Raw genomic sequence first — 11,429 nt, 5'->3', positions numbered from 1 at the left:
ATATACATATATAATGTATAATAATTGAAATGCAACTATATTGTACAAAATACTGGTCTACTAAAACACAGCCAAGACAAGTTACTTTGTAAAGACCAAAAGCCAGTTTTATGTTATTTGGTACATTAACATGAGAGCACGTGAGTTGCATCATTGTAACTTCTGTATTCTTAGTTATAGCATTAAAACTATAACACGCACAAAATGGTTACAAGGTCGGTCCCAGGGACAGAGCCCATGCTGAAAGAGTTAACCTGAAAATGTATTTCCGATAGATACACACTTCTGCACACAGTTTAGCTATCTTCCTCAGTGAGCCTGCCAGTGAGATTTCCATGCCACTAGCCTTGAGGCAACCTAATTTCATGTGAATTGTGCTGTTGCATGATGATGTCATCATGTGACAAAAACCCTTCACCAATACGAGTGCAACACACCTCCATGTCCAATAAAGGTGCACTGAAAATGGGGAGTATGAGTGGGAATATTGCAGAGGTGAGTACCTATCAGAAATACATTTTCAGGTAAAGAAAATGTTAACTTTCAAAATGATACCTCACCTCTTGACATAGTTTAGCTAGAATCCAACGTTGAATTAGTGGAGTTGCTGATACTCTTGTCTCAGAAAGGAGGAAGAGGAAAAAAAAGTCCCACATATTGCAGGGGAGGGCAGAATGAGAAGAGAACCATCCAAGCATTTGCACACATGTGTCAGATAGTCATTATCTTTAGTGTGGTTTGGGTGCATTCAGACAGTACCTTGTGTGCTCACCTCAACTCTACCATCAGACTCCAGCTATGGGAGGAAGTCACATCAGTTATGTAGTAAGGATTTGTATAGAATGTATGCACACCTCAATTCTACCATCAGACTTTATGGGAGCCTCCAGCTGCAGGAGGAGGGCACACAAGTGATACAATATGGCCTCTAATAGTGTGTGCTTGCCTCAATTCTATGGTTAGATTCTACAGGATGTACTTCAGCTGCAAGAGTAGGGCATCATAGTTTTGCAGTTTGGATACATATGGTGTGTGCTCACCTTGACTCTACTGAACAGTTTCTGGCTGCAGGAGGAGAGCACAAGAGACATGACTTATAAGAGAGATGACCACCACCCTATTTCTTACTACATTGTACCTCCTTTGTGTAGCCCCAGCTTTTTTACTGGAGACAGTGAAATGGATGGCTGCAAAACCCTATTTTTAAAAGCCAGTAATTGCAAGTCAGAGAAGTGGGCAGAAAACTTCTCTGGTGTTGGCTTTTTCCATGACAGCCCATGAAATAAGTACAGTTTAGATCAAACAATTAAGTGAATATATATATATATATATATATATATATACATACATACAACGAGGATACCTCAAGTGGTCTTGTAGAACACTAATTCTCACAGAGGGCACACACATAGAGCCAGGGCAGATGGAATGAGTGCTTTCTGTTATCCTGGCTTGATGTAGATTTTGGGTAAGTATATTCTGAAAGGCAACACCAGCCACTTCTTCAGATCCTATGAATTGAAAAAGAGGAGACTGAAGAATGATGACTTGTGGAAGCCAAAACCATCAGGAGATAAAACAGCCAGAAGGTTTAGAGGAGGAGATGAATGTGTGGAGAATGTCCACATATCCACCTGATGGAGTTTGTCCTAAGCCCCATGAAGAAGAGATATAAGAGAATGAAAATGGTGAGAAATTGAATTCAAAGAAATGTGAAATAGTCAGTGAGTATCCACATCCCAAGATGAACATACCAACAGAACAAATCAATGGACCCATCCAGTATGTGTAGAGGTCCTTGTAAAAAGAGGAGTCCCAAGGTAGGGATAGATGAAGACAGGGACTCTGAAAGGTATAGGTTGTAATAAGGCACATTGAAGAGCTAAACAGGACACAGGAGCTGATCTGGGTCCAAACAGTCCAATAAGTGTGAGGTAGAAGGAAAGGAGGTAGGAGAGAAGTACAGTCAATGTCACAAGTGGTCAGTCTGAGGAAGGAAGGATAAGTTCGGGGAGAGAAGTATATAAGTGTAGTGGAGGGAGTGGGAGAAGTACCTATAAGATAGACATCTAAGCAATGGTTATCGCAGGTGAGAAGGAGGAGGAAACAAGTTATAACAAAAAAGATGGTGCAAAGGGTAGGAAAACAAGGACTCCAATGGGGCAAGCGTGAGATCGTGTAAAATCTCACTAAGGTCTCAGGCAGGCATAGGAATTGTGTGAGGAGAACAAAAAGGAACAGAGTGGAGAGGACAGGGAAAGAAACATCTTGTGGTACCAGGAAAGGAGAAATGACAAGGACAAAGACACGAGAAATTAGGTGGGAGTTGCCTCAAGGCTAGTGGCATGAAAATCTCTCTGGCAGACAAGTAAGGAAGACAGCTAAACTGTGTAAGGAGGTGAGTTATCATCTTGGAATTTTCTTTTTTTTTTGCCCATCCCAAAAAATAGTTTTAAATCTGTTCAGAAATTATTACATGTTAATAATATAATATCCATTTCTTGATATTCAAGAGTTTCCCTTGTGTTCATGCCTTGGTTACCACTCTTATGGTGACACATCAAGATGTTCATTTACCAATGAAATGCAACTTTGGAAACAGCTATAGAGAAAGTTCAAATATGATAGACTAGAGTAGGGGTTGACAACCCTTCAAAGAAGAAGAGCCTTTTTTTTAACTATGTCTCAGACCAAAACATTTTGAGAGCTGCAATATGCCTTAATTGTCAAACCTACAAAAAAGGTCCCCCCGGTGGGACAGCGGCAAGTCTTCAGATTTACAATACTAAAATCAGGGTGTTCGATAACCCCTCTTAGGGACACAGCAGATAGGCCAAGAGTTGCATGTGGCTCACAAGCAGCAGGTTGCCAACCCCTGGACTAGAGCAATAATTAAACTTTTACTTTTCATGTCATACTACAGTAAATAAAGTTGTTTAAGTAGAATTTTATGGTTTCAGGAAAGTTGCTAGTTGGAGCTCCTGTAGCATTTCCCAATAGCATGAAATGGAAGTTTGATGACATGGGAACAAACCAAGAAGCTGGGAATTTTTGATATTTTATTTTGATGTTCATTTCATTCTTGAAAGTGTTTACATGTTAAATTATAGTTGTTTTAAAGGTACAGAAATTTCCTTGGATGAGAAGACAACAGTTTTTTATGATTACGCACAAAGCTATATAATGGATTATCCATGCTGTGCCCACCACGAGTATTGAAACCCATATTTTTAGTATTATAAATCAGTAGACTTACTGGTGGTCCACGGGGGTAAAAAGACAATAGATAAACTCATAAAAGTTCAGTGTGAATGATACGCATTGACAAAATATTCCGATGACTCAAAACCTTATTTATCAAATGTTATTTTTATATTTCTCCTTTCAAACAATAAACATACAAAAATTAGTTAACTGGCTACTTAATTATTTCTAATTGCAACTGGGATATATTTTAAATAAAATCATTTTTACTGTTATTGATTATTACTGTTTTATTCATTTGATTTACAAGAGATTAACTCTCTCACTTAGTCGAATAGGCCGAGTTTGTGACTCCAAATTGACCTTCATAGTTTGAATACTATAACTTCTAATATGTTCTGTGTATCTTTACAAAATTTTGCAAGCTTTTAGTAATCATTAAGTCTTTTATAGACAAAAACTCAGAATTTTTAATGAAGTATTTTCACTAACAATTTCTCCATGAATACATGGAGTCAAAAGTGCTGACTGCTCCAAGTACAAAGTGAATTTTATGTCAAGATTCAAAAAACTTTTCTTCATCTCAAAATTGTCCAATTTCATTTGCATAATCTCTAGAAACTCCTAAATAAATTTCAAACGTTTTTTCTGTAAAAGTTTATATTTTCTCTACCTTAATTCTATAAGAGGTTGGTCAGTTTGATCGACCTTGCAACCACCACAAAAAATATAAAATAAATCTAAATTACCATCTTTTTCCTTTCTAGAATGACTTCAAATTGTAACATGAAACTACATTTGTTTATCCTAAATAGCTTAAATCTCATAACAGTATACATCTTTTTCTAGTTAAATTTTGTTTATTACCCTTTAAACCATGTCTAACTAATAATCCAATCACACAAGTTGTAACTCCCTTGACAAATGTGTAACTCACATTATCCTATTAAATTACACATGACACGGGCTACTCATGAGCTGCTTATGAGTGTATCTCATGAAAAATGTTGTTGTTTTTTTCTCTTATCTAATCTAACCTTATCTAATGTAATAGATTTCTAATTTTTAAATGTTAGTTATTTTATAATAATAAACAAAGAATACACATGAAAAACAAGAAATATAATACTTACCTGGATCTTCTTTTTTTTTTTTGCTGTGGGATGAAACTTAACCATACATTTTTATATCAATGGTACTACTACACTAAATAATTTTGTATTTAATTAAATAATGAACATAAGAAAACGGAATAATAAAACATAAAAAGCAGATAATATCTGATAACTATCATAATTTTTCTGGCTTTCTAACTATGCGATAAGAGCCGTTAAAAACTCAGCTAAGCTCACTGATGTGCTTCCCATGGAAATAAAGTTTCAATTGGAAGCTAAATAGACAATCCTCTATATAGAAAACAATGTATATATATATATATATATATTACGTCATTTGATAGATTAAATCATTGGCTTTCTATTGGTTATAAATAATATAATGTTAAACATCAGAGAGAACTATTGGCAAATTGTGAAAGAGAGGATGTGACAGGTGAGCATTGCAAGATGGGTCTGATTTTCTCTCTCTTTTATGGCTCTGTAACCAAATAAGATTAAAGGCCATAAAAATTATGTTTTGCCTGAGTGTTAAAAATATTAATATGAGTAATTGATGTTAAGTCCTCTACTTTTCAGAGAGGTGGTAAATAAATTACAGAAGAGGGGATACCTAGAGAGCAAATGTTACAATTCTCATATTAAGTTAAGACTGAGGATTTTTCAAAATATTTCCTTATAAAATTAAGAACTTGAAACTTATATAATATTAAGATTTGATTAAAGAAGTACGTTTTAATGCCACATTTATTTGTACATCATGATAATATAACAGTTCAATTAAGTTTGGAATGTTACTCTCTAACAAGTCATGACATGCACATATTGACCTGCCAATAGTGAGTGGGTCAATGGAAGTTAGTTTGTTTTGAATTTTGCGCATAGCTACACGAGGCCTATCTGCGCTAGCTGTCCCTAATTTAGCAGTGTAAAGCTAGAGGGAAGGCAGCTAGTCATCACCACCCACCGCCAACTCTTGGGCTACTCTTTTACCAACGAATAGTGGGATTGACTGTCACATTATAAAGCCCCCCACGGCTGAAAGGGTGAGCATGTTTGGTGTGACAGGGAATCGAACCCACGACCCGCAGACTGCAAGTCGAGCGCCCTAACCACCTGGCCATGCCGGGCCTGGGTCAATGGAAGATTACTGCATATTTTGAAAAACAAACAAGATTGTGACAATGTGGTTGTATTGATGTTAGAGATTCACCAAGGAAATATTCAGGTTATCTTTAAAGAAAAAATTCTATGCAAAATATTTCTGTCTAAATATTTTTTTTTTGGAAAATTTGCAAATGCCAACCATCAGCACAAACATTGTGAGAGCATTCTGGTTATTGGGTTTCTTGGATTATACCTCCTCCACTTTTTATTGCCTACATTTCAGTCACAAGCTTACATTAAATAATCAAGTATTATCAAAATTTTTAATAGTACTGAAATGTCAAGTTATAAGCAAAAAAAAAAGTTATAAGTTATGATAAAACTTTTTATTTTCCTATAATTTCAAATCTAACATTCAGCTGTTCTGTGATTTAATTCAAAAACTATTGGATTCTGTAATATAGTTAACTCTTTCATTACCATTTATAGATAAAAATCTTCTTCTCTTGGCAGATTTATTTTTAAGATCTATAATCAAATACAAAAATACACAGGATTTAAATATTTCATCACTTATCAGAAACGTAAAACTTAAAAGTTTGAAGAGTAACATCATTTCTTCACAGTGGTACAAAATGCCAAACTCCCATGTCCTTACTATACAGACGGACATATGTGAGTTAAACGTTGAAGTAGTGAATGTCTTCAGAAATTTTCACTACACATAATCGTTATTTGAAGTTTGTTCTATTTCAACACTACTCAATTTTAAATTACTGTTGCACAGTAAAACATACTTGTGACATTATGCCTCACCTCAAGCTGTGTTTCTTCCCTTAAACGCTGCAAGTACTGAAAATCTCCAGAACTTTTCACTGCTGATGATTGTTGTTCTAAATTCTTTTCAAGGCTGTCACATTCTTGGAAGTTTGACCAGGAACTGCGGTGAGACGTATGGCAGGAACTATGCTGTAATAAAGGATAAATATACCACGTTAGTTGCTTACACCATATAATAATTATCAAGCACAACTAGAAAGAACAATGCATTCCAGTTACATATATGAAGAGTGTTAGTTGACTGTATGATCACTGATGGCTGTTTACTGATGATGTTTTTTAATTTGTAGAAAACGTTTTATATTTTAACTTTTGCAATTTTAATAATTAAAGATCCTGAAACTGAAAAAAAAGTAAAATATTATGATATATTTGCAAAAATAACAAAAAATAAAACTGCAAATGGGCATTAATCCTCATATTTCTTGTATACAGTTCATTAATGGTGGGGTATACACATTGCATCATATTAAGTAACTTGGTTTTTGCCTGTTAGAACACTCGGTGTAAATAATTAACCAAAAGAAATTTAATAGGTGAAATCATTCATTTTCTATGTAAGAGAAATAGAAAATCCAAACAGTAATTAATGGGATTAATTGGAATATTTAAAGTATTTTTGTTTAAATTCTTTTGTGTGACTTTTATATTATCAGAGACCCTGTGTAACTAACAAAATAAAGGTTTCACAAGCATTTTGGTGAGTTAACAGTTTAAAAAATATGGATGTATTTGCTCACTTTAAAGGTGGAAGATAAAATAAGTATTTTTCATTATTGTAATAAAAAGAAAACACTTCAAGATTAAATTAGATTAAATAGCAAATTTATATAAATTTATTTTTATTTCTTAATGTATAATGTTAATGTGGAGAAAACTTGATACTCAATAGATTATAAGGCCTGTACTTCTTTAAGGATAATTTCACCAATAGTTTAAAGCACATGCCTATTTAAATATCAAGCCAGACAGTGTTCAGTAAAAGTAATTTTAATTCTTAAAATTTCCAAAGCAGTTCATAGTGATTCTACCAACATTGAAAAAACATTTATTTAAACTGCACATTATATTTCAAATTACAAACATTTTTATATGGTTCAAAAATATCGAATAGCAAAACTTAAGACACAAAATTATTTTATTTTTTCTGTGACCAATAAAACATTTGGTGCATAACTAATTAGAAAAAAATGCAGTTGTATTTGCTTATTCTTAAGGTGAAAGACAAAAATCATTATTTTTCATTACTGAATGAAAAAAACTCTTCCAAGATTATGTTAGATCACATTGCTAATCTATTAGCTATTTCAGCTACGACATCATAATCATATAACAAGGGAACATCAATTAATCACTGATAAACAACAGCACAGATTGAGTGGTTGATCTGTTTATCTGTACTTTGTAAATGAAAATAACTATACAAGTCAACATTTTATTTATTTATTTTTTTGCATAATGAGCAGAAACTTACTTCTGAACTAGTCACACCAAGAGACTGAAATTCATCACAGTGGGAGAAAACCGTATTTTCTTGCCCAGTAAAGGACTCTCTGGATAATCTAAAAGTATAATAAAAAGATTAAAACTACAAGTATAGTTTGTCAATATACAAAGGAACACTGTATAAACAGCATTAGAAGACAAAAGTTGTTACTAATGTTTGTTTCCAACTCAAAATATCGATTTGGTTTAGTAAAAAAATTAATTTTTTAAGATGTTAATAATAGGAACTTATGCTATATCTGAAACAAAATTATCTATTTTATGAATCCTGTCCCGTTGACAAACAAGCATAATATAAATACATCAAGTAAATTTAAAATTTCACACTTCACATATAATTAAGATGGTATTAAGACCTGAAAATCATCTAAAAACAATACTTTTTTGATTAATAATTCATTATTTGGAAACGATGTACTGACTGATCAATGTAATTTCATTGATATTTCAGAGAAAAAAGTTAATCTAGTAAATTTTACGTAAAATTACATGGGCAATTTACATCTGGGCTTTCAAGTACATGAAAATTAAATATTTGGGAATTTACAAGGACTGTAATTAAAAATGTCAAGTTAACACTGCTAATTTCACTTGCGCCTAAAATAAGCTGTCAAAAAATTTAGTGTCAAAACTGATATAATTTTACATTCTTGCAAGGTTTTTATCAAGATAGACTAAAAACTACAAAATGTAAAAACAACACATATTAGTGCAGGATTCATGCAGACTTTACAAAAGAAAATTCCACAATTTTTTTCATGAACTATCCTCAAGTATCTAGAAATCCAAGTTCCTCTACGCATAAATTAAGTCTCTGGTATTGCAAAGCACGAGATTCACACTGGCTGCCACAAAACATAAACCTCATTCTGATAATCAAACTTTATTGGTATATTTTTTACTTAAGCCAATTATTTTAAATCAGGGATTTTTAAAATTGGAATTTCAGGACTTCTTCACTGGAGCATGACTTAAACACAGCTAGGGCTTATAGTACTGAAATTTTTTAACTCATTTTCCACGAGTTTGAGGACTCTTTTCAACTGTGAAAGAATAACAAAGATGATCTGTTTCATTTTTATTGCATAACTGTCCAATTAAATATCCTTTTTTGCTAGTAATGCGAGAATTTGTTTTTGAAATTAATAGTCCAAGAAGAATTCACATAACAAGCCATGACACCAGATTAATCTATGCTGTATTTCTACTCACTTAAAACTTTGCTTTTAAAACTAATCATGCAAAGGGTCTCCACAGTGTAAGCAAACATCAATGCAATGTATGTTTAATGCCCACTCAAGAACATATCTGAAGTATGTGATCTTGGTACAGTAGTAAATAGGTCACTCAAACCATCAAGGAAGTTCTCCATTGCTATTAGTAAAGCTAATACAATTAAGTTTATTTATAGGTATAAAGTGGTAATCATCTCTTTATACAGAACACTTGTTAAGCCACACTTGAAATAATTTGTGCAGTTTTAGTTTCCTTATCTAAGGAAAGATAGACTTACTGGAGAGATTTCAGAGGAGAGCTATCAGGATGATTTTGTATAAATTAATATTTTCCTACACTGAAAATATATGTCTGATAGTTCAGTTCAGTGCTGCCCCTATATGTGCAAACGTTTTTCCTCAGTACTATCCTTGAAACTCCCACCTACCCCACATTTAACGTGGTTCTCCTGCATCTTTGCATGTAATTAAGCATACAGCAACTCTCACAAATAAATGTGCAACAACAATCTCCTGATGCAAGTTACTCCCTCTACAGTTTTCAGTCTAATCTTCACTTTGAGATTAGGCACAAAAGAAGTACCAGAAATGTGAAGGGAGGGTAAGAGGAAGTAAGTACCTATTGGAAATATATTTTCAGTGTTTGAAAATATTAACTTCTGATCCACTATCTTACCCCCTCTCACATAACAGCTAGAATCCCACAATGAAAAAATGGAGGGACTGTGCAAAAGTTACCTAGATGAGCACCCTTTGGAAAGTATTCAAAGAAGGTCTTAGGACTGCGACCTCTTTTGAGAGAGGAACACACCTGTAGGAGACCACACCACATCTGTACCAGGTAGTAAGTGTCATCTAAATGGGTGGAAATTAGTTGGAGCACATCCAATAATGTATATATGTTGGTTGGTCCAGCAAAACACACAACACAAAAATCCAGAAATTGACATCCAGTAGATGGCAGGATGGAGGGTTTCCAACAAAATATAATAATGGTGGGGAAAATGAAACAGATGTGCCCCCATAGGGTAGAATGGCTAGGGCACATCAGACAATACTTGTTGGGTCAACTCCAATCCAAAACCAGATGGCATTGGGTATTTATCTTTTGGTCCACAACAGAAGGAGGGTCCCTACGGTCTTCACCTAAATCGAAACGGAGGCAAGAATGTTCCATCCTGCCTGTCTAGACAGAGCACATGGATTCAAATCCTCAACCAACACCAGCCACTCAGGAACCCGGCATCTGAGTGATGGTAAGCAGGGAAGTGCCCATGGGTGGTTCACTCAGATCCAAAATCAAACATACTTCTAGTTCCTGGTCCATCTCCATGCAATACCAGAACTTATAAGTCACAACCTGCAGGTGGTATTCTGGGGATACCCCAGCCAACCAGAATACCTATCAGCCAGTCCAGCTTCTTGAATACTGAACACCTAAGTCTCAGATTGATGGAGGAGGTAAGCCAGGGGTACCCCAACCAACTAGAACATCGTGTCCATAGTAGGATGAGGGCTACCAACCAACACATACATGAGGACTTATGTTGGCTGGCCCAGCTCTAATCCAAAACCTACAGTCCAGGAACTGACATCTGGGTAGTGGTAAGATGATGGGTCTCAACCAGAGTGCTGAACTGCATTTTGGTGGATCTACTCCAGTTTATGAGTCAGTAGGAGGATCTACACCATTAACACCAGCAGAACACCACCACCCTACTCTCTAATGAATGGGATTGAGCACATTCAGGAGGAAGCCTCCATGGTCCATCACCCCAGCAGCTAGAAACTGGTTAGGACTACTGTATGTACTGCACTTGCAGAAGGAGAGGGAAAATGTGATGGGGAGTCTGAAGAAATGCTACACCAAAAACTGTTCCTCATTTATTCAATCAAAGGAATGGCAGGGATGGGCAGCAATCCCCTTCTGCTTTTCTCATGATATTCCATGAGGAAATACAGTCTAGAACGACATAATTATGATGCAATATATTGTGAGGTGAACCTACTAGAGGTCTTGTGGAGCACCCCATCTCAACAGTGTGTGTTATAGGCCTGGAAAGAGGTATACGTACACAGTGTGGTCACAAGTAAATAGTCACCACCTTTTCAGTCATATTCACGTGAACTGATATATTTATAATTTAATTAATATCTAGTAGATCTTCCTTTCTCTTCATGGAGTTCGTTGATCCTTTGTGGAATCGCGAGAATCATCTCGTCAATTTTAGATTGTGGGATTTTCACCCACTCTTGCTTCAAAACTTGGAGTAGATCGCTCTTTGAAGTTGGTTTTTTTGGTTGTTTCTTGACTTGCCGGTCGAGTATGGCCTAGAGGTTTTCAATGGGTTCATGTCAGGAGATTGGCTCGGCCAGGACAACTTCTGGATTCCATTTTCTTCCTGCTACTTTTGGGTGTTTC

At 35.0% G+C, this 11,429-nt stretch overlaps 1 protein-coding gene across 5 annotated transcripts in view; it reads right to left on the bottom strand.

The window, feature by feature from the left end:
• The window catches only part of LOC106458864, a 76,637-nt gene that overhangs the window by 46,542 nt on the left and 18,666 nt on the right, over window positions 1-11,429 (bottom strand). For all 5 annotated transcript variants that reach the window (XR_002610451.1, XR_002610450.1, XM_022385217.1 and 2 more), the window contains exons 7-8: window positions 7,741-7,828; window positions 6,243-6,395 (exon numbers count right to left, since the gene is read on the bottom strand). Coding sequence is in view for 3 of the 5 variants with exons in the window: in XM_022385217.1 (XP_022240925.1) it covers window positions 6,243-6,395; window positions 7,741-7,828 (241 nt within the window). In the remaining 2 variants the exon portion in view is untranslated. The remainder of the gene's footprint in view (window positions 1-6,242; window positions 6,396-7,740; window positions 7,829-11,429) is intronic.

This window comes from Limulus polyphemus, unplaced genomic scaffold, assembly GCF_000517525.1.
Source record: "Limulus polyphemus unplaced genomic scaffold, Limulus_polyphemus-2.1.2 Scaffold525, whole genome shotgun sequence".
NCBI classification, from domain to species: domain Eukaryota; kingdom Metazoa; phylum Arthropoda; class Merostomata; order Xiphosura; family Limulidae; genus Limulus; species Limulus polyphemus.
The sequence above is the reverse complement of the archived record's forward strand: the minus strand, read 5'-3'. Positions and strand labels throughout refer to the sequence as shown.